The sequence below is a fragment of the Dendrobates tinctorius genome, unplaced genomic scaffold (genome assembly GCF_039654945.1).
Source record: "Dendrobates tinctorius isolate UK_male_01 unplaced genomic scaffold, ASM3965494v1 ptg000387l, whole genome shotgun sequence".
Taxonomy (NCBI): Eukaryota; Metazoa; Chordata; class Amphibia; order Anura; family Dendrobatidae; genus Dendrobates; species Dendrobates tinctorius.
Window position 1 is genome coordinate 2,949,833 of NW_027362053.1, and position 27,701 is coordinate 2,977,533.

Consider the following 27,701-nt stretch of genomic DNA (forward strand, 5'->3'; position numbering starts at 1 on the left):
TTTGTTGTACAACCCTGGATTTATGGAATAAAAATAGTTGCATCGGTAACCTGCCTAGGTGATTATTGCAACCCTCAACCTCAGATCTCCACAGGGATGATTTGCTCTCACTTCTCATTATTGTGCTAGACCAGTTTTTGTTAATCATGTGCTATTAATCTTTTACAGAACCATTTTCGTTTTCCATATTACAGAATTGTATCTTTATAAATGCCACTCTGATGGGCCGCATGGCATCCAATGTTTTCTGCTCAGACCCATCTGAGTTCAGTCACATTGCAAGCGATTCCAGATGAGAAAACCCCACCGATCTGCCCGGCCTGATAGACTAACATTGCTCCGAGTGCAGGCCAATATGCAGAGGATTGCACTCATCTGATTATTATGCCAGCATGAGTGAGACACAACATGTGAAGTCACATATTATACAGAACTGGCAGTAAATAAGACAAGGAAAGCAGAACTATCAATATGGAAGAGTGATAAACAGTGGTAGCCATAAATATTGGGAAAGTTCATAGAGAAGGAGTGAGAGGTTTTAGGGTATGTGCACACGTTGCGGATTTGCTGCAGATCCGCAAGTGATTTACAGTACAATGTTATTCTATGGAGAAAGAAAAAAAAAAAACCACGCTGTGCACATGCTGCAGAAAAATCCACGCGGAAATACAGCGGTTTATTTTCCGCAGCATGTCACTTCTTTGTGCTGATTCCGCAGCGTTTTTACACCCATTCCATTATAGGAATCGGCAGGTGTAAAAACGCAGGCCAAATCCACACAAAATCCGCATTAAAAACGCATGGATTTTGACCTGCGGATTCTGCCAAAAGATGCAGATTCCGCACAGCAATCCGCAACGTGTGCACATCCCCTTATTGTCCTGTGATTTTAGGTCTGATCCAGGGTTGTGGTCTCCAGGAGGTCTGAGGAGCACATTCCTTCATTGATGTAGCAAGACATAAATCCATGCGACACATTCATTCCAGCTCTGTCACTGGTCATCATCATTTTGTAAACCATTAGTATCCAAAAAATAAAATGTGAATATTGCCTAACATTACAAAGATATTTTTCCTCTGGAAAATCTGCCATAGCCTGTTCCATCAGTGGTGACAGCAGCAGTCAAACCCTCAGCGAAAAGCAGCTTATGTCTTTAAGAAAAAACAATTATGGAAGGAAAAAACAAAACAAAACATACAACTGGTCCGGCTGTACGGTCTCCATGGAAGTGCGGGTCTGGTCTACTGGTGAGGACATCCCTGCAGATACTTCCCCCAATAAACCGTAATGTGTGGACACAGCCCGATACAGATCCAAATGCAGTTAGCGTATTTTTCGGATTATAAGACGCACGCCAAATTTTGAGGAGTAAAATAAGAAAAAATTTTTTTTTTAATAAAATGGTGGTGCTTCTTATAATCCATGCGTCTTATTGCTTACCGTGGGTGGTGGCTGAAGTGAAGCGGTGTCCCAGGATCGCTGATGGAGGAGGCAGGAGTTGGGTGATTCTGCAGGTTGTAGGCAGGGATGAGAGGGTGCTCCGATGTGCGGCGCGCTGGTGCGGGGGTCTCCGGCGGTTGCTGACCGCTGCTGCCTGGGGCTCCGCAGACATTTTGCGACATGCCAGAGCCCCGATACTGCCACGTTTCCCTGTGATTGTGCAGTGAACTCAGATAATCTGTCCGCCGCCAGTGGCGGCACATGCGCAGACGGTGATCTCGGGACCAATATCTCAAGAGATGAGATTTCAGTGCTGAGATCTCATCTCTTGGTCCCGAGCTCACCGTCTGTGCATCTGCCGCCCCCAGTTGCGGACAGATTATTGGAGTCCACAGCACACGCACAGGGAACCATGGAAGTACTGGGGCTCTGGCATGTCGCAAAATGTTGACAGATCCCCGGGCAGCGCCGCTAGGCACCTGAGACACCCACAGCAGCGGCCACCAACCGCCGGGCACCCGGATACCCCCCCTCATCCCAGCCTGCGGCCTACACCCACAGTATCAGTAAGGCATGTACGCTTTGTAAGACACACCCCCATTTTCCCCCCAACTTTCAAGGAAAAAAGTGCGTCTTACAAAGTGAAAAATACGGTACTCTACTAAGGTCACACCGAACTTTATCATTCTAGAAATGAAAATTCAACTCATATCTGTCAAACTATTTTATTACAAGTCAAATAGTTAGAACTAAAATATATAAATACATACAAAAGAATGATAATGAGTTTTAGAAATAAAAACAATGAATTAAGGCACATTAGAGATTAATAACAAAAAAAACACAAAAACATTTTGTACCAAAAGTCTCCTGTGCTTTAGCTGCTAAAATTGTATTGCGGTACTTAACACAAAATTCCTACACTATAGGACATGAGCGTGGGTAAAGGGAAGGAGACCTAGGTGGGCCCTGTGCCATAGATAACACGTCCTAGGATGACCCAAAAAAAAACAAAACATAAAACAAAGCCCCAAAAAAACACAAAGAGAAGCATGACAGTACAGAGTATGTAAAGCAAATACGGTAAAGGTGAGACAAATACTGGACAAAGGAAATGAAAAGGTGGAAGACCCCTACAGGACCAACCCTAGCATGCCATGAGATGTGGAAAGCGGGCAGGGGAATTTCAGAGATCTTAGACTTATCTATTGGACATCAGAGGTGCGCTGGGTCACACCTATTTTGGCAGAACACGGATGGTGGAGACACCAGAACTCCACTTGATGGAGAGATGACAAATGATGAATTGCCATCCAAACAGCATACTACTGTGGATGTGGAGGGTGCGGTGAAAAAAGATGGAGGAAATCCACAACACCTAGAAGAAAACAAAGATATTTATGTAAGAAAAATTCTGCCTAAGTTGTACAAAAAACATGGCCGCATCTCCCAATATTCATACCCTGATCTAATGGCCATCATCAAAAATGTACAAACTGAACATGAGATTATTCCTTTACATTCTGATTAACCCCGACCTGTGACACAGCGTATGCGTCATGAAAGTCGGTGCCAATCCGACCTATGACGCATACCCTGTGTCATGAATTCAAAGCCCCCCTGCGGGTCGGGTGACCGGGGTCAATGAAAGGTCACCTGACCCGCAGATACAGGGGGCTTTGTAATTCACCACAGGGGGCGTGGCTTCACCCCCACGTGGCTACGATCGCTCTGATTGGCTGTTAAAAGTGAAACAGCCAATCAGAGCGATAGTAATATTTCATCAATGAAAATTGATGAAATATTACAATCCAGCCATGGCCGATGCTGCAGTAGCATCGGACATGGCTGGAAACACCGATTTGACCCCCCCCACCGGCGATCGCCCCCCCTGCCACTGAATGACAGCGGCGATCTGCCGCCGCTGTCATCATATGCCCCCCTCCCATTCCCTCCGCTCCCCGCCAGCTTTCGATCCCCCCCCTCACCCCCTCTCACCTCCCCCGGCACCTTCCAAGTCCCCCCGTCGCTCCCAGTGTCCGGCGGGTCCGGTTCATGGGCGCCGCCATCTTAGAAAATGGCGGGCGCATGCGCAGTGCGCCCGCCCGAATCTGCCGGCTGCAGATTCCATTATTTCATTTTGATCACTCTCAGAGTGATCAAAATGAAATAAAAAGTAAATGAACCCCCCGATTATCACCCCCATAGGTAGGCAGAACTAATAAAATAAAGAAAATATTTTTATTTTTCCATTAGGGTTGGAAAGAGGGTTATCGTTGGAAAGAGGGTTATCGTTGGAAAGAGGGTTATCGTTGGAAAGAGGGTTAGGGTTGGAAAGAGGGTTAGGGTTGGAAAGAGGGTTAGGGTTGGAAAGAGGGTTAGGGTTGGAAAGAGGGTTAGGGTTGGAAAGAGGGTTAGGGTTGGAAAGAGGGTTAGGGTTGGAAAGAGGGTTAGGGTTGGAAAGAGGGTTAGGCTTGTGGTTAGTGTTATGGTTAGTGTTGGGGTTAGGGGTGTGTTGGGGTTAAGGTTGGGATTAGGGTTAGGGATGTGTTGGGGTTAGGGATGTGGTTAGGGGTGTGTTGGGGTTAGGGTTGGAGTTAGAATTGAGGGGTTTCCACTGTTTAGCCACATCAGGGGGTCTCCAAACGCGACATGGTGCAACCTTTGATTCCAGCCAATTTTGCGTTCAAAAAGTCAAATGGTGCTCACTTCCTTCCAAGCCCCGACGTGTGCCCAAACAGTGGTTTACCCCCACATATGGGGTATCAGCGTACTCAGGAAAAATTGCACAACAACTTTTGGGGTCTAATTTCTCCTGTTACCCTTGAGAAAATAAAAAATTGGGGGCTAGAAAATTATTTTTGTGGAAAAAAAATGTTTTTTTCATTTTCATGTCTCTGCATTATAAACTTCTGTGAAGCACTTGGGGGTTGAAAGTGCTCACCACACATCTAAATAAGTTCCTTGGAAGGTCTAGTTTCCAAAATAGGGTCACTTGTGGGGGGTTTCCACTGTTTAGGCACATCAGGGGCTCTGCAAACGTAATGACGACTGCAGACTATTCCATCAAAGTCTGCATTTCAAAACGTCACTACTTCCATTCCGAGCCCTGACGTGTGCCCAAACAATGGTTCCCCCACACATATGGGGTATCAGCGTACTCAGGACAAACTGGACAACAACTTTTGGGGTCCAATTTATCCTGTTACCCTTGTGAAAATAAAAAATTGCGAGCTAAAAATTCATTTTTTGAGGAAAAAAAAAGATTTTTTATTTTCATGGCTCTGCGTTACAATCTTCTGTGAAGCACTTCGGGGTTCAAGGTGCTCACCACACATCTAGGCAAGTTCCTTATGGGGTCTAGTTTCCAAAATGGGGTCACTTGTGGGGGGTTTCCACAGTTTAGGAACATCAAGGGCTCTGCAAATGTAACATGATGCCCGCAGACCATTCCATCAAAGTCAGCATACCAAAACGTCACTACTTCCCTTCCGAGCCCCGACGTGTGCCCAAACAGTGGTCATCTCCCACATATGGGGTATCAGCGTACTCAGGACAAACTAGACAACAACTTTTGGGGTCCAATTTCTCCTGTTACCCTTGTGAAAAAAAAATTGCGGGCTAAAAATCATTTTTTTTGAGGGAAAAAAATGATTTTTTATTTTCACGGCTCTGCGTTACAATCTTCTGTGAAGCACTTGGGGGTTCAAGGTGCTCACCACACATCTAGATAAGTTCCTTGGGGGGTCTTGTTTCCAAAATGGGGTCCCTTGTGGGGGGTTTCTACTGTTTAGGCACACAGGGGCTCAGCAAATGTAACATGATGCCCGCAGACTATTCCATCAAAGTCAGCATTTCAAAATGTCACTACTTCCCTTCCGAGCCCCGACGTGTGCCCAAACAGTGGTCTCCCCCCACATATGGGGTACCAGCGTACTCAGGACAAACTGGAAAACAACTTTTGGGGTCCAATTTATCCTGGTACCCTTGCGAAAATAAAAAATTGCAGACTAAAAAAATTTTAGGAAAAAAAAAAAGATTTTTTATTTTCACTGCTCTGCATTATAAACTTCTGTGAATCACCTGGGGGTTCAAAGTGCTCACTATGCATCTAGATAAGTTCCTTAGGGGGTCTAGTTTCCAAAATAGGGTCATTTGTGGGGGAGCTCCAAAGTTTAGGCACACAGGGGATCTCCAAACACGACATGGTGTCCGCTAACGATTGGAGCCAATTTTCATTTCAAAAAGTCAAATGGCGCTCATTCCCTTCTGCGCCCTGCCGTGCACCCAAACAGTGCCCCCCCCCCCACATATGGGGTACCAGCGTACTCAGGACAATCTGGACAACAACTTTTGTGGTCCAATTCCTCCTGTTACCCTTGTGAAAATAAAAAATAGCATGCTAAAAAAATCATTTTTGAGGAAAAAAAAATGATTTTTTATTTTCACTGCTCTATGTTATACACTTTTGTGAGGCACTTGGGGGTTCAAAGTGCTCACTACACATCTAGATAAGTTCCTTAAGGGGTCTAGTTACCAAAATGGTGTCACTTGTGGGGGAGCTCCAATGTTTAAGCACACAGGGGCTCTCCAAACGCGACATGGTGTCCGATAACGATTGGAGCTAATTTTCCATTCAAAAAGTCAAATGGCGCTCCTTCCCTTCCGGGCCCTGCCCTGCACCCAAACAGTGGTTTATGACCACATATGTGGTATCGGTGTGCTCAGGAGAAATTGCCCAACAAATTTTAGGATCCATTTTATCCTGTTGCCCATGTGAAAATGAAAAAACTGAGGCTAAAAGATAATTTTTGTGAAAAAAAAGTACTTTTTTTTTTTTTACAGATCAATTTGAGAAGCACCTGGGGGTTCAAAGTGATCACTATGCATCTAGATAAGTTCCTTGGGGGGTCTAGTTTCCAAAATGGGGTCACTTGTGGGGGAGCTCCAGTGTTTAGGCACACAGCGACTCTCCAAACGCGACATGGCAACCGCTAAATATTCCAGCATATTTTCCATTCAAAAAGTCAAATGCCGCTCCTTCCCTTCTGAGCCCTGCCGTGCGCCCAAACAGTGGTTTATGACCACATATGAGGTATCGGTGTACTCAGGGGAAATTGCCCAACAAATTTTAGGATCCATTTTATCCTGTTGCCCATGTGAAAATGAAAAAATTGATGCTGAAAGGAAATTTGTGTTGGAAAAATTAAAATGTCCATTTTTTCCTTCCACATTGCCTTAGCTTTTGTGAAACACCTGAAGGGTTAATAATCTTCTTGAATGTGGTTTTGAGTAGCTTGAGGGGTGCAGTTTTTAGAATGGTGTCACTTTTGGGTATTTTCTGCCATATAGACCCCTCAAAGTGACTTCAAATGTGAGGTGGTCCCTAAAAAAAATGGTTTTGTAAATTTTGTTGTAAAAATGAGAAATCGCTGGTCAACTTTTAACCCTTATAACTTCCTAACAAAAAAAAATTTTGCTTCCAAAATTGTGCTGATGTAAAGTAGACATGTGGGAAATGTTATTTAGTAACTATTTTGTGTCACATAACTCTCTAGTTTAACAGAATAAAAATTCAAAATTTGAAAATTGCGAAATTTTCGCCAAATTTCTGATTGTTTCACAAATAAACGCAAAAATTATCGACCTAAATTTACCACTAACATGAAGCCCAATATGTCACGAAAAAACAATCTCAGAATCGCTAGGATGCGTTGAAGCGTTCCAGAGTTATTACCTCATAAAGGGACACTGGTCAGAATTGCAAAAAATGGCCAAGTCATTAAGGTCAAAATAGGCTGGGTCATGAAGGGGTTAAACTGTATGAAGCCCACTACCACATCACAGTGACCAAAACAGTGGGTCCCTAGCCTTAAAGGTACGGCGCTGTGGGCAAACCTTGGTTACAGCGGCAGCGCACCCGGTAGGGCGAGTGGCAGTGCACCCAGTAGGGCGAGCGGCAGCGCATTTCCTTGCCTAGGCAGACCTCAAGCAACCTACACCCACTTCCCCAGGCAGACACCCAGCACTCAGTCTCATGCAAGCAACCTCACCCTCTTCTCCCCAGGCAGACTCCCAGCATGCAGTCCCATGCAAGCAACCTCACCCTCTTCTCCCCAGGCAGACTCCCAGCACGCAGTCCCATGCAAGCAACCTCACCCTCTTCTCCCCAGGCAGACTCCCAGCACGCAGTCCCATGCAAGCAACATCACCCTCTTCTCCCCAGGCAGACTCCCAGCATGCAGTCCCATGCAAGCAACCTCACCCTCTTCTCCCCAGGCAGACTCCCAGCATGCAGTCCCATGCAAGCAACCTCACCCTCTTCTCCCCAGGCAGACTCCCAGCATGCAGTCCCATGCAAGCATCACCCTCTTCTCTCCAGGCAGACTCCCAGCATGCAGTCCCATGCAAGCAACCTCACCCTCTTTTCCCAAGGCAGACTCCCAGCACGCAGTCCCATGCAAGCAACCTCATCCTCTTCTCCCCAGGCAGACCCCGCTCCAGCATGTAGATGCAGCCCCATGCAAGCAACACCCCCTTGTCCCCAGGCAGACCCCCCCAGCAGGCACATACAGCCCCATGCAAGCAACATCACCCCCTTCACCCCAGGCAGCCCCCCCTCCAACATGCACATGCAGCCCCATGCAAGCAACATCACCCCCTTCTCCCCCAGGCAGACCTCCCCTCCAGCATGTACATGCATCCCCACGCAAGCAACATCACCCCTTTCTCCCCTAGGCAGACCCCCCTCCAGCATGCACATGCATCCCCACGCAAGCAACATCACCCCTTTCTCCCCTAGGCAGACCCCCCTCCAGCATGCACATGCAGCCCCATGCAAGCATCACCCCGTTCTCCCCCAGGCAGACCTCCCCTCCAACATGCACATGCAGCCCCATGCAAGCAACATCACCCCCTTCTCCCCAGGCAGAACCCCTTCCAGCATGCACATGCAGCCCCATGCAAGCAACATCACCCCCTTCTCCCCAGGCAGAACCCCTTCCAGCATGCACATGCAGCCCCATGCAACCAACATCACCCCCTTCTCCCCATGCAGTCCCCCCTCCAGCATGCACATCCAGCCCCATGCAAGTAACATCAGCCCCTTCTCCCCAGGCAGCCCCCCTCCAACATGCACATGCAAGCAACATCACCCCTTTCTCCCCCAGGCAGACCCCCCTCCAGCATGCACATGCAGCCCCATGCAAGCAACATCACCCCCTTCTCCCCCAGACAGATTCCCCCTCCAGCATGCACATGCAGCCCCATGCAACATCACCCCATTCTCTCCAGGCAGACCCCCCTCCAGCATGCATATGCAGCCCCATGCAATCAACATAACCCCCTTCTCTCCAGGCAGACCCCCCTCCAGCATGCACATGCAGCCCCATGTAAGCAACATAACCCCCTTCTCTCCAGGCAGCCCCCCTCCAGCATGCACATGCAGCCCCATGCAAGCATCACCCCCTTCTCCCCCAGACAGATTCCCCCTCCAGCATGCACATGCAGCCCCATGCAACATCACCCCATTCTCTCCAGGCAGACCCCCCTCCAGCATGCATATGCAGCCCCATGCAAGCAACATAACCCCCTTCTCTCCAGGCAGACCCCCCTCCAGCATGCACATGCAGCCCCATGTAAGCAACATAACCCCCTTCTCTCCAGGCAGACCCCCCTCCAGCATGCACATGCAGCCCCATGTAAGCAACATAACCCCCTTCTCTCCAGGCAGCCCCCCCTCCAGCATGCACATGCAGCCCCATGCAAGCAACATAACCCCCTTCTATCCAGGCAGACCCCCCTCCAGCCCCATGCAAGCAACATCACCCCCTTCTCCGCAGGCAGATCCCCCTCCACCATGCAGCCCCATGCAAGCATCACTCACTTCTCCCCAAGCAACCCCCCTCCAGCATGCACATCCAGCCCCATGCAAGCATCACCCCCTTCTCCCCAAGCAACCCCCCCTCCAGCATGCACATGCAGCCCCATGCAAGCAACATCACCCCCTTCTCCCCAGGCAGACTCCCAGCTCGTGCATGAACATCCACTTACCTGATCTGTGACCCCAAAACACTCCAAATCCCGCCATGACATCCGAAGAACACTCCAAATCCCGCCATGACATCCGAAGAACACTCCAAATCCCGCCATGGCACGTGCTCTATGGAGAATGACCCCAAACCACTAGCACAAAATACTCCAAATCCCACCATGACATCCACAGCCTCCTTGTGTCTGCTCTGCTCTATGGAGGAAGAGGCCCCGCCCCTTCTTCTCACATGGGCATGACGTCAGCAGAGGTCATTTCGCCGACTTGGGAGTCAGCCTCTACCTTAGAAACACCGATACTGTGACGACCACAGCACGCGACCTCACTTGAAACGTTTTGTCCCTTCTTGTGGCGTCATATCCGGCGTCCTGCGCGAGCATGCGCAGTGCCGTGAGAGAAGCCGCTGGATCTATGCGCATGTGTGCTGGCCAGTTCTGTGGTGCTGAGGCTTTGTCACATCTGAGAGTGGAGCGCTGGAGCTGTGCAGGCCTGGACCCTGAGCTGGGGAAGGCAGGTGGCTGTCATCATGTACGACTCTGATTTGCTGCAGTGGGAGGGGGAGGGTAATAGAGGCCGTCATGTTATTATATATTGGGCAGTGTCTATATTGTTTCAGCACCAGCAAGTTCTGTATGAGAAAGGTCATAATAAGTCTGTAATGTCCATTCAGGGGATAGATGCATCTGCAGGGTCCTAGTGTGACTAGTGCACGGGTTTACAGACCCCACTATATATATATATATATATATATATATATATATATACACACTACTCTGCAAAAGTTTTAGGCAGGCGTGAAAAAAAATGCTCCAAAGTAAGAATGCACTTCCAAAACTAGAAGAGTTATTAGTTTCTTTTAATCAATTAGCAAAATGAACAAAGAAAAGAGACATCTCGATCATAGCAATATTTGGTGTGACCGCCCTTTGTCTTCACAACAGCATCAGTTCTCCTAGATACATTTGCTTGCACTTTTTGAAGTAACTGAGCACGATGGTTGTTCCGTCTTCTGTGGATGGAGGACGGCACAAATCCTGTTTTCTTCATGTAATCATAGACAGGACCTTGTGAGGGCCATGCCATCAGTTCCAGGACTCCTTCCTTATGCTGCAGTTAGTTCTTAATGACATTGTATGTTTGGGGTCTTTGTTCTGCTGCAGAAAAAGTTTGGAGCCAATGGGACGCTTCCCTGATGATAATACATGATGAATAATAATACGTGATGAATAAATATCTGCCTGTATGTCTCAGCATTGACTACATCACGAAATGGGCACCGATGTGGACCGTAGATGCAGTGGTCTGCAAGAAATACTTAATTCAGCAGATGAGACCCATCATGCTTACGTCTCTTCATAATCAGACTATATCTGGCAGTGACATCACCTCAAAATTGACAGAAACCAGTGTGACCTAGCTAAACCCATACTGTTCAGATTCAGACCAAATGAAAAAAAATATAAATCGCCTTCAAAGGACCAGATCCGCACCAAGCTCATCATCCACGAAAATATTGCGCTCTTTCCACAGGCCATCATAGAGATTAGCAAAACTTGGTGCATTTCTGGTCCCCATTACTGTACCTCATCTTTCTTCTGGTGGCATTTGGCTTGGTGGCGCATCTGTGTGACACCAGATACATTAAATACATATATCTGTGTGACTTTTTCATAGGGTTCTGAAAAAGCGCTTAAAAATGCCAGAAAGAATGGACTGCAATATCAAAATTACTTGTGTATTTCTTCAGTCTTTTTGATCTTAACTTCTTAAGGATTCGAAAGTCGTGAAGCTACTGAAAGAAGTGACTTGTCCATTGTACAGGAGGCTCACTAGTTTACACATACAGTTTAAAAAAAAAAATGACTGAAAAGTTGCTTCAGTAACCCTTCCCAGCATTTTCTAAAAGAGTATTCTGCTTCAAAAATTCAGTGGTTGTGCTGTCATCTAAAATTTGCTATGTGCACATACCATTAGTGTCACAGAAGAAAGCTCAGTGATGCTTTTAAAGAGCGATATCTTTTAGTGGAAGGGAAAATAAAGAGCTGGTATCATACTGCTGAGCTACATGGCCTCCTCAATTGCAACCCATCTGGCCAAGACCGTTATTTCTCCATATGCTTTTTTTTCTCCAGTCTGTTTTCCACCTGTATGTATGTGCTTTTCAGTGAAGGGTTCTTGATTTCTGGGATAATGTGTACTTTCATCTTGTTACCGGTTGTTGTCTTTTCCAACGCGTTGGGTTTTCTCACAATTTGTGCATAATGCTTAATTTGTTCTTCAGCTTAGCTAGGTCCAGGATCTTCTAGGTTATTTTTTGCCAACCACTGAATTTATAAAAGTCGATGCCAATGAATAAAGGGAACTGGTCAGGTCCCCCATACCCTCCAATCCAGCAGCATTGAGCTATATGTCATTAAACTCGCTACGTAACCAGCCCTGTATAACAATTCAGTTCAATAAATGTTTTAAAAAATCATTTATAACCTCCGCTGTCCATATGCTAATGAGGGCATTGACTAGTCCATGGGGCGCTAGTTTCTTTGACTAGTCAGCCCACTTTCCTTGTTAGGTGAGTGTGATAACATTGAAAGACGGCTGGCTAGTCTGAGGAACTAGCGCCCCATGTACTAGTCAAAGCCCTCATTAGCATAAGAAAAGCAGAGGTTATAAATGCTTTTTTAAAACATTTATTGAGCTGAATTATGTTTCACAGGGCTGGTTAGGGAGGGAGATTAATCACATATAGCTCAATGCTGCTGGATTGGAGGGCATGGGGGACCAGACAGGTTCCCTTTAAGTTCAAGTTGTAAATATATTTTTCGATTACATAAGGTTCATATCTACACTGCTAAAGAAATAATGTAAATTGGTTTTATAAATCCTCATAATAAGTGGACTGTATGCAAATGTTGATTACCTTTGTGTATGTTTCCACCTTAGAATCACCCCGTGCGTCACAAACACTGTCCTTTATCTGAGGCTTCAGTATGGAAAAGTACAGGAATCAGGTGACTAAAAGAATATTAAAGCTCACCCTAGAGATCATTTACCTGCTGACTGGAGAGGTGAGAGACACTTTTCTGGCGCTCCCTTATCAACTATGGGAATGGGGATTAGGGGTAGACATTGGGAGTATGTCTCATATTATGCAGTTGGACTAACATCACAGGTGCAGTGTGAACATATTAGCTTTATCTGAATTAGTAAACCCTGGATGTCATAAATAAGAGATCTTAGAAATCATGTCAAATGAAATTACTCGTATCTGCTTCAAAAGTAAATCATACTTTGAAGTAACCAGTGGTGTAGTGAGTGAGTCCCATGTGCCCTGGTGCAAAAGTTGGTTATGAGTCCCCCCCCACGCCTCTGCCTGTTGGTCAGCTGTATAGGCCCTTGTAGCATTCTAAATCCTATGAGGACATTTGTGTTGCTTCCATCTCCCCCATTATGTAGCAATGACCCCCATTCTGTAGTAATGTACGCCTTCCAGCTATATATGTCTCCCATTCTGGGCCCATACATGGTATATATGTCCCCCATCCTGGGCCCGTTCCTGGTACATATGTCCCCCATCCTGGGCTCATCCTGGTATGTATATATGTCTCTCATCATGGGCCCATTGCACCGAAAGTAGTGAATTCACTGTGCCGTGGACCAACGTGAGCCTGGAAGGGCGTCAATAGGCGGACACCTGGCTCTTCTCTGGAGTCCCTGATGGTGGGGTTATACTTGACTCTGGATGGACACCAGGTACTACTCCAGGACACATCTCAGACACACGGCAGCTGATCTCCCAAAGGGGAAGGTAGATGGGACGGCCAGGAATGGGTAGACTTGGCTGGTATAGACAGGTATGGCCGGTATATAGACTGGCACGGCAAGTGCAGGCAGGTGCGGCTGGTATATAGGCTGGTATGGCAAGTGCAGGCAGTCACAGCTGATATACAGACTGGCACTGCAGGTGCAGGCAGGTACGACTGGTATACAGGCAGACACGGTAAGTGTAGGCATGTATCACTGGTATACAGGCAGGCACGGCAAGTTCGGCTGGTATACAGACTGGCACGGCAGGTATGGCTGGTATACAGGCAGACACAGTAGGTGCAGACAGTTTCGGCTGGTATAAGGCTGGCAAAGCAGGTGCAGGCAGTTATGGCTAGTATATAGGCAGGCCCAGAAAATGCAGACAGGTGCTAGTGAACACGGTGGATATGTAGTCTGGCAGGTCCTGGCAGGCACGGCTGGAACATAGGAACACACAGCAAATACAGGAAGACCGGTACAGGTAGGAAAAGGCAGATGCTGGGGACCTGAGAACTAGCAAACGAACAACAAGGCAGAGTTAACACGTTGCTGAGGCACCTCCCATTAGGTTGAGGTGTCTTAAAGGGAATCTGTCAGCTCATTTTTGCCCTATGAGATGCGGCCACCGCCATTAGGGGCTTGTCTACAGCATTCTGTAATGCAGAAAAAACAACTCAACAAAAAAGTCAGTTTCATAGTTGAAAAAAGGAAATATTGATAAAATACCAAAATTTAATACTGAAATAATGGACAAATATGCAGACTGATCGCACAATATCAATAAATGTGACAACGGCGGCCGTGGCCGCCGCCGTCCCACGGGCACCAGCTCCCTCCGCAGCTCTCACTCACCCGGCGGCGCGCGCGCTCTCTCCTTCCTCCTGCTCACATGCTTCTCCTCTTCCTGGCCTCCGGGCAGCTCCCCGCCTTCACATGCACACTAGGGCGCGGGTGCGCGCCCGTCCTGATGGTTAACCCTGCGGTAGGTGGCGGCCGATTAGCGGTTAGCCAATCACCTGCCAGCAGGGGATATATCAGGCGTCTCCCATAAGGGGATGACGCCTGGTTATTGTGTGAAGTACATACATTGATTTGGCCGCCTATAGGGTTCCTATAGGTTTTCCTCCTGTCCTATACTCTTCCTAGCCTTTTCGTCTCTGCCTTTCCTGGTTGCCCTGCCCGCCCACCGCCCTGCTGGTCGGTGTCTCCTAGTCATCAGTTCTGACCCACTCCCTGTGTCTGGTTCCCTTCCTGTCCAGTTTCCTAGCCTGTTGTCCTCCTGTCTTCCCTATCTTCTCTGTTTCTATTGCTTTGTACATCTCCTCGTCTCGCACCTTGGTCTCGGTGCGGTCTCCCAGTCCTGCATGTGGTCACTCCGGTCCTTTGAGCCGCCCCTCTTGGTTTCAGCTGTCGCGGTGTCTGATCCCCCACGGGCCTGCCCCAAACGGTCCCTGTATAGGGGTCGGTTCCACCTGGTGCGCTCACCCCGGGGGCTTCAGTTCTGCGACCCAGAGGGTCCACTCTCGGACGCTGCCAAAACCCCCGAAGCGTCACAGTATAACCAGGCCATGGACTCCGCTGGAGCCGCGGCCGCTACGCAAAAAGAGTTACTTTTCCTGCGGGAGAACCAGACCCGGATAATGTCCTTTATGAAGTCAATGGACTCCCGGCTATCCGCTCTTCAAACCACCGATCCAGGGCACGCTCCCATGTTAGCCGGCATCCAGCAGGAGCTCACGCGGCAGCGCGGCGCCCAGTCCCACATCCTAAATTACATGGCGTCCGTCGATGACCGTTTATTTTCTCTACAGTCCTCGGCGGCCGCCTCTGTCCAACCCCGGGATCCGGCATATCACCGCCACCTCGCCTGGAAAAGCCCCCCAGGTATAGCGGAGATCCAAAGCTATGCCGGGGCTTCTTGAACCAGTGCAGACTGCACTTTGAGCTGTTACCCCAGCAATACCCCTCCGACCGTGCCAAGGTGGCGTTCATCGTGTCCCACCTTGAGGGAGAGGCTTTGGCCTGGGTGAATCCTTTGTGGGAGAGGGATGATCCTGTGGTCGCTAGTATTGAGAGTTTCCTTGACATGTTTCGCAAGGTATTTGACGAGCCCGGGCGGTTGGCTTCTACTACTGAGGCTCTGTTTAACCTCCGTCAGGGTTCGCTCACCGTGGGGCAGTATGCCATCCGCTTCCGGACACTGTCTTCGGAGCTTGGGTGGAATAATGAGGCCCTGGTGGGAGCCTTTTGGAGGGGTCTTTCTGGCAAGATAAAAGACGAGCTTGCCGGACGGGATACTCCTACCGCCCTGGAAGATCTCATATCCCTGGCCACTCGTATAGATCTCCGGTTTCTCGAACGTTCTCGGGAGGCTGCCAGAGAGAGGAGACCCTTTAGGCTCTATCAAGCCCCCATTCCACGTTCCTCCGCACCCTCTGCCAGCTCTGCCCCCGAGCCCATGCAAATAGACCGTGTTAGGTTGTCTGAACAACAGCGCAGGGAGAGAATGACGGAGGGCCTTTGTCTGTATTGCGGCGGTGCCAATCATTTTTTGCGCACCTGTCCTGTGAGACCGGGAAACGCCTCCACCTAGGCCAGGTAAGAGAGGCTTCCCTAGGTGACTCTAATTCCTCTCTGCCCCTTACCATTTCGGCTTTAATTATTCTAGGTCGGGAGCGTAGATCTGTGGAGGTGTATGTGGACTCGGGTGCGGCTGGCAATTTTATTCGGCTTGAGGAGGTTAACAAGTTCCAGATTCCTGTGGTTACCTTGGAGAACCCACATGTGATTGCGTCTGTGGATGGCAGACCACTTCCTGAGCTCATCACCATGGTTACTGCCGAAGTTGAGTTTCAAGTGGGAGCTCTTCATCTGGAGAAGATAGCTTTCTACGTGCTGCCCAATTTGTCCCACGCTGTCCTCCTTGGATTACCCTGGCTCAGATTGCATGAACAGGTCCTGGATTGGCGCTCTGGGGAGATTTTGCGCTGGGGCCATAATTGCCAGGAACGCTGTCTGTTGTCAGTGGCCCGTTCTCATCTGCCACAGGAACCAGCAATACCCCTCCGACCGTGCCAAGGTGGCGTTCATCGTGTCCCACCTTGAGGGAGAGGCTTTGGCCTGGGTGAATCCTTTGTGGGAGAGGGATGATCCTGTGGTCGCTAGTATTGAGAGTTTCCTTTGCATGTTTCGCAAGGTATTTGACGAGCCCGGGCGGTTGGCTTCTACTACTGAGGCTCTGTTTAACCTCCGTCAGGGTTCACTCACCGTGGGGCAGTATGCCATCCGCTTCCGGACACTGTCTTCGGAGCTTGGGTGGAATAATGAGGCCCTGGTGGGAGCCTTTTGGAGGGGTCTTTCTGGCAAGATAAAAGACGAGCTTGCCGGACGGGATACTCCTACCACCCTGGAAGATCTCATATCCCTGGCCACTCATATAGATCTCCGGTTTCTCGAACGTTCTCGGGAGGCTGCCAGAGAGAGGAGACCCTTTAGGCTCTATCAAGCCCCCATTCCACGTTCCTCTGCACCCTCTGCCAGCTCTGCCCCCGAGCCCATGCAAATAGACCGTGTTAGGTTGTCTGAGCAACAGCGCAGGGAGAGAATGACGGAGGGCCTTTGTCTGTATTGCGGCGGTGCCAATCATTTTTTGCGCACCTGTCCTGTGAGACCGGGAAACGCCTCCACCTAGGCCAGGTAAGAGAGGCTTCCCTAGGTGACTCTAATTCCTCTCTGCCCCTTACCATTTCGGCTTTAATTATTCTAGGTCGGGAGCGTAGATCTGTGGAGGCGTATGTGGACTCGGGTGCGGCTGGCAATTTTATTCGGCTTGAGGAGGTTAACAAGTTCCAGATTCCTGTGGTTACCTTGGAGAACCCACATGCGATTGCGTCTGTGGATGGCAGACCACTTCCTGAGCTCATCACCATGGTTACTGCCGAAGTTGAGTTTCAAGTGGGAGCTCTTCATCTGGAGAAGATAGCTTTCTACGTGCTGCCCAATTTGTCCCACGCTGTCCTCCTTGGATTACCCTGGCTCAGATTGCATGAACAGGTCCTGGAGTGGCGCTCTGGGGAGATTTTGCGCTGGGGCCATAATTGCCAGGAACGCTGTCTGTTGTCAGTGGCCCGTTCTCATCTGCCACAGGAACCAGCCGATCTTCCGGGACTCCCGGCACCATATCACGCGTATGCCGACGTCTTCAGTAAGAAGGAAGCGGATTGGGGCGTGGCCTGGCTGGACATGTGAGCGGCTGCAAGGTGTAAGAACTCCGGACGACTCACCCTGTATTTATATCCACTGGGCCTCACAACTGCTGAATTTTCGCCAGTACTGACTGGGCAGAGAGTGTGGAACACGCGGGGATCACCGGGTGCTGCAGAGATGGCTGGGGGCATGCATAAGAAGCAAAAGGAGGCAGCGGTGGGAGCTGGTAAAGGAATCCAAGATGGCGCCGTCATGCAGGTTGCAAATACCAGGTCGGAGAGGCAGGCAGCTCTCAGTGCAGCAGAGAAGTTGGCAGGCTTTGCCAGAACTCCAAGTAAGGCCCCAGTGAGATCGGAGGGCAGGGGGGAAGTCACCGCAGGGCAGCAGATTCTCGGTGCTTGCTGATGGTGGAGAAGATTCCAGAGATGATAATATGGAAATGAACACTTGCACAGAAGCACCAGCAGAGGGAGCCATGGTACTTAAAGAGATACCCCATTCAGACGGCGCAGTTGTTATTCCTGGCAACACAGAACCTACATTGAGGGACGTATTTATGGCTGTGACACAATATGGCTCTACTCTCACATCTCTGGGAACTCAGATGGGACAGATTAAGGAGGAACTATTATTTATGCGTCAGAATATGCAAAAAGTGAGTGACAGGGTGTCGGCAGCGGAGGGTAGACTCGGGGACATGGAGGATGCTTTCCCCCAGGTAACACGAGACACCCGCAGACATGACCAACAAATCTTAGCTTTGCAAGCTAAAGCAGATGACTTGGAGAATAGGCTCAGACGGAATAATGTCCGAGTTATTGGGGTCCCTGAAAAAACTGAGAGCAATAACCCCTCAGAGTTTTTCGAGAACTGGCTGCGTGAATTATTTGCATTGGATGGACTGACCCCGCTCTTTGCAGTGGAGGGAGCACATAGGGTCCCCACCAGACCATTACCACCTTGGAGCTCCCCCACGGCCGGTACTGATAAAGCTGCTGCATTGCAGAGACAGAGACGCCATTTTGAAAGCAGCACGTACTAAAGGAAAAATTACCTACAATGGCCGCGATGTCTCCTTTTTCCCGGATTATTCCATCGAAGTCTCCAAGCGCAGAGCCCAATTTGGCGATGTAAAGAGACAACTGCGGAATCTCCAAATCCCGTACTCCATGATTTACCCAGCAAAGTTGAGAGTGGCAGCACTGGGAGAAACCTCGTTCTTCGAACATCCGAAAGATGCGCTTCGTTGGATTGAATAAAATGAGCAAAGGATTCGCCGGAGTTCATAAAAGAAATGGATTTCATATAAAAGTATTCGCCATCGTTATTTGCCGGTAGTATGTTTTTGGTTTCTTTATAAAGATGTCTATCCACGGCCCAGTGGAACTTTAATACTGTGCATTGTATCCGGTTAAAACAAAAGGTGAAGATCGGCGCGGTAGACTGCTCTTGTTGCACCCTTTTTTTTTTTTTTGTTTGTATCCTTCCTTTTTTCATGGTCGCTTCCTGTACAGCTGAAGGATGGACTGGTGCCCTTGTCCGTATGATATTTGCAGAAGGATTTCTATATTGCTGTTTTTTGTGGGGTTTACTTCTTTCTGTTCTCTTTTCTTGGGGTGGGAGGGGTATGCACGTCTCCTATTATTTGATCCAGGTGTTAATGTGTTAGACAATGATAACTTTATTTTCATATTGCAATTTGTGATGAGTAGGTGGGTTTCCATATACAGTGGGGCAAAAAAGTATTTAGTCAGTCAGCAATAGTGCAAGTTCCACCACTTAAAAAGATGAGAGGCGTCTGTAATTTACATCATAGGTAGACCTCAACTATGGGAGACAAACTGAGAAAAAAAAATCCAGAAAATCACATTGTCTGTTTTTTTTTCATTTTATTTGCATATTATGGTGGAAAATAAGTATTTGGTCAGAAACAAAATTTCATCTCAATACTTTGTGATATATCCTTTGTTGGCAATGACAGAGGTCAAACGTTTTCTGTAAGTCTTCACAAGGTTGCCACACACTGTTGTTGGTATGTTGGCCCATTCCTCCATGCAGATCTCCTCTAGAGCAGTGATGTTTTTGGCTTTTCGCTTGGCAACACGGACTTTCAACTCCCTCCAAAGGTTTTCTATAGGGTTGAGATCTGGAGACTGGCTAGGCCACTCCAGGACCTTGAAATGCTTCTTACGAAGCCACTCCTTCGTTGCCCTGGCGGTGTGCTTTGGATCATTGTCATGTTGAAAGACCCAGCCACGTTTCATATTCAATGCCCTTGCTGATGGAAGGAGGTTTGCACTCAAAATCTCACGATACATGGCCCCATTCATTCTTTCATGTACCCGGATCAGTCGTCCTGGCCCCTTTGCAGAGAAACAGCCCCAAAGCATGATGTTTCCACCACCATGCTTTACAGTAGGTATGGTGTTTGATGGATGCAACTCAGTATACTTTTTCCTCCAAACACGACAAGTTGTGTTTCTACCAAACAGTTCCAATTTGGTTTCATCAGACCATAGGACATTCTCCCAATACTCCTCTGGATCATCCAAATGCTCTCTAGCAAACTTCAGACGGGCCCGGACATGTACAGGCTTAAGCAGTGGGACACGTCTGGCACTGCAGGATCTGAGTCCATGGTGGCGTAGTGTGTTACTTATGGTAGGCCTTGTTACATTGGTCCCAGCTCTCTGCAGTTCATTCACTAGGTCCCCCCGCGTGGTTCTGGGATTTTTGCTCACCGTTCTTGTGATCATTCTGACCCCACGGGGTGGGATTTTGCGTGGAGCACCAGATCGAGGGAGATTATCAGTGGTCTTGTATGTCTTCCATTTTCTAATTATTGCTCCCACAGTTGATTTCTTCACTCCAAGCTGGTTGGCTATTGCAGATTCAGTCTTCCCAGCCTGGTGCAGGGCTACAATTTTGTTTCTGGTGTCCTTTGACAGCTCTTTGGTCTTCACCATAGTGGAGTTTGGAGTCAGACTGTTTGAGGGTGTGCACAAGTGTCTTTTTATACTGATAACAAGTTTAAACAGGTGCCATTACTACAGGTAATGAGTGGAGGAAAGAGGAGACTCTTAAAGAAGAAGTTACAGGTCTGTGAGAGCCAGAAATCTTGATTGCTTGTTTCTGACCAAATACTTATTTTCCACCATAATATGCAAATAAAATGAAAAAAAAACAGACAATGTGATTTTCTGGATTTTTTTTTCTCAGTTTGTCTCCCATAGTTGAGGTCTACCTATGATGTAAATTACAGACGCCTCTCATCTTTTTAAGTGGTGGAACTTGCACTATTGCTGACTGACTAAATACTTTTTTGCCCCACTGTATTTATATGTCACTACGGTTCAGAAGCAGCTATGTTTTATGGGAGGACGGAGTGAGGAGGTATTCAATTACACCATTTGCCTTACAGTAAGATGTATAACAAAGTTCATGTACTATCCTGGAATGTGAGGGGTCTGGGAGACGCCACTAAAAGAGCGGCGGTGATGGAGTTTGCTCGCACACGGTCCCCGGCGATCGTCTGCTTGCAGGATACGCACTTAGAGAAAGGGAAAACGGGACTGATAAATAGGGCATGGGTAGGATCTAGCTTTCATTCTGCTTTCTCCAGTTATGCTAGAGGAGTAAGTGTTCTAGTTCATAACTCTATACCATTTGAACTGATAACATCTCGGGTGGACGGGGAGGGCAGAGTGGTGGCACTTCACTGTAAACTAATGGCTAAGGAAATGATACTGATTGAAGTGTATATTCCACCACCCTTTAACCCCTTCACGACCTTTGACGCACGTAGGCGTCATGAAAAGTCGTGCCAGAACGACCCATGACGCCTATGTGGCGTCATGACTTTAAAGCCCCCCTGCGGGTCGGGTGACCGGGGTCACTGAAAGGTCACCCGACCCGCAGATACAGGGGGCTTTGTTCTTCGCCACAGGGGGCGTGGCTTCGCCCCCACGTGGCTACGATCGCTCTGATTGGCTGTTAAAAGTGAAACAGCCAATCAGAGCGATAGTAATATTTCATCAATGAAAATTGATGAAATATTACAATCCAGCCATGGCCGATGCTGCTGTAGCATTGGACATGGCTGGAAACACCGATTCCACCCCCCCCACCGGCGATCGCCCCCCCCGCAACTGAATGACAGCGGCGATCTGCCGCCGCTGTCATCATCTGCCCCCCTCCCATTCCCTCTGCTCCCCGCCAGCTTCCGATAACCCCCTCACCCCATCTCACCTCCCCCGGCACCTTCTAAGTCCCCCTGTCGCTCCCGGTGTCCGGCGGGTCCAGTTCATGGGCGCCGCCATCTTGAAAATGGCGGGCGCATGCGCAGTGCGCCCGCCCGAATCTGCCGGCTGCAGATTCCATTCTTTCATTTTGATCACTCTCACAGTGCTCAAAATGAAAGAAAAAGTAAATAAACCCCCCGATTATCACCCCCATAGGTAGGCACAACTAATAAAGTAAAGAAAATATTTTTATTTTTATTTTTCCATTAGGGTTAGGGTTAGGGTTGAAAAGAGGGTTAGGGTTGAAAAGAGGGTTAGGGTTAGGGTTGGAAATAGGGTTAGGGTTGGAAAGAGGGTTAGGGTTAGGGTTGGAAAGAGGGTTAGGGTTGGAAAGAGGGTTAGGGTTAGGGTTGGAAAGAGGGTTAGAGTTGGAAAGAGGGTTAGGGTTAGGGTTGGAAAGAGGGTTAGGGTTGGAAAGAGGGTTAGGGTTAGGGTTGGAAAGAGGGTTAGGGTTAGGATTGGAAAGAGGGTTAGGGTTGGAAAGAGGGTTAGGGTTGGAAAGAGGGTTAGGGTTGGAATTAGGGTTAGGGTTGGAATTAGGGTTAGGGTTGGAATTAGGGTTAGAATTAGGGTTAGCGTTGGAATTAGGGTTAGGCTTGTGGTTAGGGATGTGTTAGGGTTAGGGCTGTGGTTAGGGGTGTGTTGGGGTTAGGGTTGGAGTTAGAATTGAGGGGTTTCCACTGTTTAGGCACATTAGGGGGTCTCCAAACGCGACATGGTGCAACCATTGATTCCAGCCAATTTTGCGTTCAAAAAGTCAAACGGTGCACCCTCCCTTCCAAGCCCTGACATGTGCCCAAACAGTGGTTTACCCCAACATATGGGGTATCAGCGTACTCAGGAAAAATTGCACAACAACTTTTGTGGACTGATTTCCGGTGTTACCCTTGGGAAAATAAAAAATTGGGGGCTAAAAAATTATTTTTGTGGAAAAAAATTATTTTTTCATTTTCACGTCTCTGCATTATAAACTTCTGTGAAGCACTTGGGGGTTCAAAGTGCTCACAACACATCTTACATACGTTCCTTGGAAGGTCTAGTTTCCAAAATGGGGTCACTTGTGGGGGGTTTCCACTGTTTAGGCACATCAGGGGCTCTGCAAACGTAATTACGACCGCGGACTATTCCATCAAAGTCTGCATTTCAAAACGTCACTACTTCCATTCCGAGCCCTGACGTGTGCCCAAACAATGGTTCCCCCCCACATATGGGGTACCAGCATACTCAGGACAAACTGGACAACAACTTTTGGGGTCCAATTTCTCCTGTTACCCTTGTGAAAATAAAAAATTGCGAGCTAAAAAATCGTTTTTTTGAGGAAAAATTTTTTTTTTATTTTCATGGCTCTGCGTTATAATCTTCTGTGAAGCACTTGGGGGTTCAGTGTGCTCACTACACATCTAGGCAACTTCCTTATGGGGTATAGTTTCCAAAATGGGGTCACTTGTGGGGTGTTTCAACAGTTTAGGTACATCAAGGGCTCTGCAAATGTAACATGACGCCCGCAGACCATGCCGTCAAAGTCAGCATTTCAAAATGTCACTACTTCCCTTCCGAGCCCTGACGTGTGCCCAAACAGTGGTTCCCCCCCACATATGGGGTATCAGCGTACTCAGGACAAATTGTACAACAACTTTTGGGGTCCAATTCATCCTGTTACTGTTGTGAAAAAAAATTGCGGGCTAAAAATCTTTTTTTTTTGAGGAAAAAAAATGATTTTTTATTTTCACGGCTCTGCGTTATAAACTTCTGTGAAGCACTTGGGGGTTCAAGGTGCTCACCACACATCTAGATAAGTTCCTTGGGGGGGTCTAGTTTCCAAAATGAGGTCACATGCCGGGGGTTTCTACTGTTTAGGCACACAGGGGCTCTGCAAATGTAACATGACACCCTCAGACCATGCCATCAAAGTCAGCATTTCAAAATGTCACTACCTCCCTGCTGAGCCCCGACGTGTGCCCAAACAGTGGTCCCCCCCACATATGGGGTACCAGTGTACTCAGGACTAACTGTACAACAACTTTTGGGGTCCAATTTATCCTGGTACCCCTGTGAAAATAAAAAATTGCGGACTAAAAATATTTTTTTTAAGAAAAAAAAATATTTTTTATTTTCACGGCTCTGCGTTATAAACTTCTGTGAAGCACCTGGGGGTTCAAAGTGCTCACTATGCATCTAGATAAGTTCCTTAGGGGGTCTAGTTTCCATACTGGGGTCATTTGTGGGGGAGCTCCAAAGTTTAGGCACACAGGGGCTCTCCAAACACGACATGGTGTCCGCTAACGATTGGAGCTAATTTTCATTTCAAAAAGTCAAATGGCACTCCTTCCCTTCTGAGCCCTGCCGTGCGCCCAAACAGTGGTTCCCCCCCACATATGGGGTACCAGCGTACTCAGGACAAACTGGACAACAACTTTTGTGGTCCAATTCCTCCTGTTACCCTTGTGAAAATAAAAAATAGCGTGCTAAAAAATCTTTTTTGAGGAAAAAAAATGATTTTTTATTTTCACTGCTCTACGTTATAAACTTTTGTGAAGCACTTGGGGGTTCAAAGTGCTCCCTACACATCTAGATAAGTTCCTTAAGGGGTCTAGTTTCCAAAATGGTGTCACTTGTGGGGGAGCTCCAATGTTTAGGTACACAGGGGCTCTCCAAACGCGACATGGTGTCCGATAACGATTGGAGCGAATTTTCCATTCAAAAAGTCAAATAGCGCTCCTTCACTTACGGACGCTGCCGTGCGCCCAAAGAGTGGTTTATGACCACATATAAGGTATCTGTGCACTCAGGAGAAATTGCCCAACACATTTTAGGATCCATTTTATCCTGTTGCCCATGTGAAAATGAAAAAACTGATACCAAAAGAAAATTTTTGTGAAAAAAAAGTACTTTTTTTTTTTACCGATCAATTTGTGAAGCACCTGTGGGGTTCAAAGTGATCACTATGCATGTAGATAAGTTCCTTGGGGGGTCTAGTTTCCAAAATGGGGTCACTTGGGGGGGAATCTCCAGTGCTTAGGCGCACAGCGACTCACCAAACGCGACATGGCAAGCGCTAAATATTCCAGCATATTTTCCATTCAAAAAGTCAAATGGTGCTCCTTCCATTCTGAGCCCTGCCGTGCGCCCAAACAGTGGTTTATGACCACATATGAGGTATCGGTGTACTCAGGAGAAATTGCCCAACAAATTTTAGGATCCATTTTATCCTGTAGCCCATGTGAAAATGAAAAAAATTAATGATAAAAGAAAATTTGTGGTGCAAAAAATAAAATGTCCATTTTTTCCTTCCACGTTGCTTTAGTTCCTGTGAAGCACCTGAAGGGTTAATAATCTCCTAGAATATAGTTTTGAGTAGCTTGAGGGGTGCAGTTTTTAGAATGATGTCACTTTTGGGTATTTTCTGCCATATAGACCCCTCAAAGTGACTTCAAATGTGAGGTGGTCCCTAAAAAAAATGGTTTTGTAAATATTGTTGTAAAAATGAGAAATCGCTGGTCAACTTTTAACCCTTATAACTTCCTAACAAAAAAAAAAATTGTTTCCAAAATTGTGCTGATGTAAAGTAGACATGTGGGAAATGTTATTTAGTAACTATTTTGTGTCACATCACTCTCTGGTTTAACAGAATAAAAATTCAAAATTTGAAAATTGCGAAATTTTCAAAATTTTCGCCAAATTTCTGTTTTTTTCACAAATAAATGCAAAAATTATCGACCTATGTTTACCACTAACATGAAGCCCAATATGTCACGAAAAAACAATCTCAGAATCGCTAAGATGCGTTGAAGTGTTCCAGAGTTATTACCTCATAAAGGGACACTGGTCAGAATTGCAAAAAATGGCCAGGTCATTAAGGTCAAAATAGGCTGGGTCATGAAGGGGTTAATACTAAAGTGCTGGAGATGATAGCAGCATTTGTGGATAAGATACCGAATGTGCCAGTAATATGTGTAGGGGATTTTAATAACATTATACACCCATATTGGGACAAACTTAGATCAGGGGCGGCGATGGCGGATTCTCATCAGTCGAAATTTGGGGTACTTATACAAGAAATGTCGTTATTGGACGTATGGCGTCATAAGAACCCCAGGGAAAGGCAGTTTTCTTGTTATTCTAAAACACATAACACATTATCGCGACTTGATATGGCCCTGGGCACGGAAAGCATCCTTGCGGCAGTAGAAAAAGTGGAGTACTTACCTAGACTTTTATCTGACCATTCCCCGCTAGTAATTACTATTAATTGCTCCGTTAGACTTCCGTTAAATGTCACTATGTGGTCTATGAATGCTTTCTGGCTTCAGGTTATTGACTTGGGAGTCAATTGGGATCTCCCTGAATAGGTTCTTTGAGGAGAATGAGGGATCAGTTACGCAAAGTGTTCTTTGGGATTCTATGAAGGCCTGCCTAAGGGGAAATCTAATCCAAGCTATAAATAGAGCCAAAAATAAAACTGAGCAGTTTGGGGTTTTCCTTAGGGATAGAGTGAGTACTACAGAAAGGCAGTTAGTCCTGACGGGAGCGGAGGAGGACCTGCGGGAATGGAAGGGGGGCACAGACGGCTTATAATACCCACGTTCTGGAAAAGGCCAACAATAAGAGATTATTTGCTAGACAACGGTTTTTTGAAGAAGGGGAGAAAGCAGGACACTTGCTGGCTCTTATAGCAAAGGCGTAGAGGAAAACGGCGTTTGTTGGCGCTATTAAAGATACAACAGGTACAATTGTTAATAGTCCATCTGAAATCCTGTCAGTCTTCGCAGATTTCTATAAAGATTTATATAACACTAAACTGGCCTGTACTAAGGAGCAGATTAAAGCATACGTAGACATAATACCAATCCCTACTCTTTCGGAGGTAGATCGGGCCTACCTAAATGGACCTATTACTTTGGAGGAATTACAATTGGCGGTGGAGTCAATGGCCAATAATAAATCACCGGGTTTGGACGGTCTGCCCCTGGAGGTCTATAAGAAATTTGGGGGTGTCTTGCTACCACAGCTGTTGACTACTATTGAGAGAGCTTCTGAGGAGGGAATGTTACCAAGGTCTCTGAAGGAGGCGGTGATAGTTGTAATTCCGAAACCGGGAAAAGATCCCTTGCTGCCAGATTCTTATCGGCCGATTTCACTGCTGACCACTGACATTAAAATTATTGCAAAGGTTCTTGCTTCTAGACTTACTAAGGTAATAACAAAGGTGATACACATGGACCAATCGGGATTTATGCCTGCGAGGTCTACTGCAACAAACATCAGACAATTGTTCCTTAACCTGCAGCTACAAGTGGATAATCCGGGTGATAGGGTCATATGTTCATTGGATGCGGCCAAGGCTTTCTACTCAATAGAATGGGAGTATTTGTGGGAAGTTATGAATACATTTGGACTGGGCATAAACTTTATCTCATGGGTTAAGATGTTATATGACACGCCGTCGGCTAGAATGAGAGTGAATGGCGATTTGTCAACTCCCTTTGAGTTACATCGAGGCACGAGGCAGGGGTGCCCTCTGTCCCCGCTGCTGTTCGCTTTGGCCATAGAGCCTCTTGCCATACTCATTAGAGCCCACACGGACATACAGGGGTTCAGGAGGGGACAGAATGAGGAGAAAATAGCCTTGTACACGGACGACACATTACTATTTCTGGCAGAGGCCTCGTCATCCTTAAAGGTGGCGATGGACGTTATTGGTGATTTTGGCAGCTACTCGGGACTGACGATCAACTGGAATAAGTCGACGCTGCTGTCAGTTGATGGGAACAAAGATAATGAACACATTTATATAGCATCAGGTCTGCGACTGGTCTCGGAGTTTAGGTATCTTGGTATTAAAGTAACAGGGAAGGTGGGAGAGTATGAGAAATTAAATCTTATGCCGGTCCTAGAAAAG

At 47.3% G+C, this 27,701-nt stretch overlaps 1 protein-coding gene and 1 long non-coding RNA gene across 9 annotated transcripts in view; one reads left to right on the forward strand and one right to left on the reverse strand.

Moving 5' to 3' along the window:
- Positions 1–2,150: 2,150 nt before the first annotated feature.
- Positions 2,151–9,817, reverse strand: LOC141076098 (uncharacterized). The gene is made up of 2 exons (XR_012227406.1): positions 9,494–9,817; positions 2,151–2,819 (listed from the first exon to the last, which is right to left on the reverse strand). It is a non-coding gene; the product is annotated as an uncharacterized lncRNA (long non-coding RNA).
- LOC141076096 (uncharacterized) overlaps positions 9,808–27,701 on the forward strand; it is a 91,198-nt gene continuing 73,304 nt past the window's right edge. The window contains exons 1-2 of one of the 8 annotated variants that reach the window (XM_073563377.1): positions 9,863–10,001; positions 12,432–12,556. In XM_073563377.1, the coding sequence (XP_073419478.1) occupies positions 12,479–12,556 (78 nt within the window). In that variant the 5' untranslated portion in view covers positions 9,863–10,001; positions 12,432–12,478. Of the gene's footprint in view, positions 10,020–12,431; positions 12,557–27,701 lie in introns of those variants that run through there. The other 7 variants (XM_073563380.1, XM_073563376.1, XM_073563379.1 and 4 more) reach the window with 7 other exon arrangements.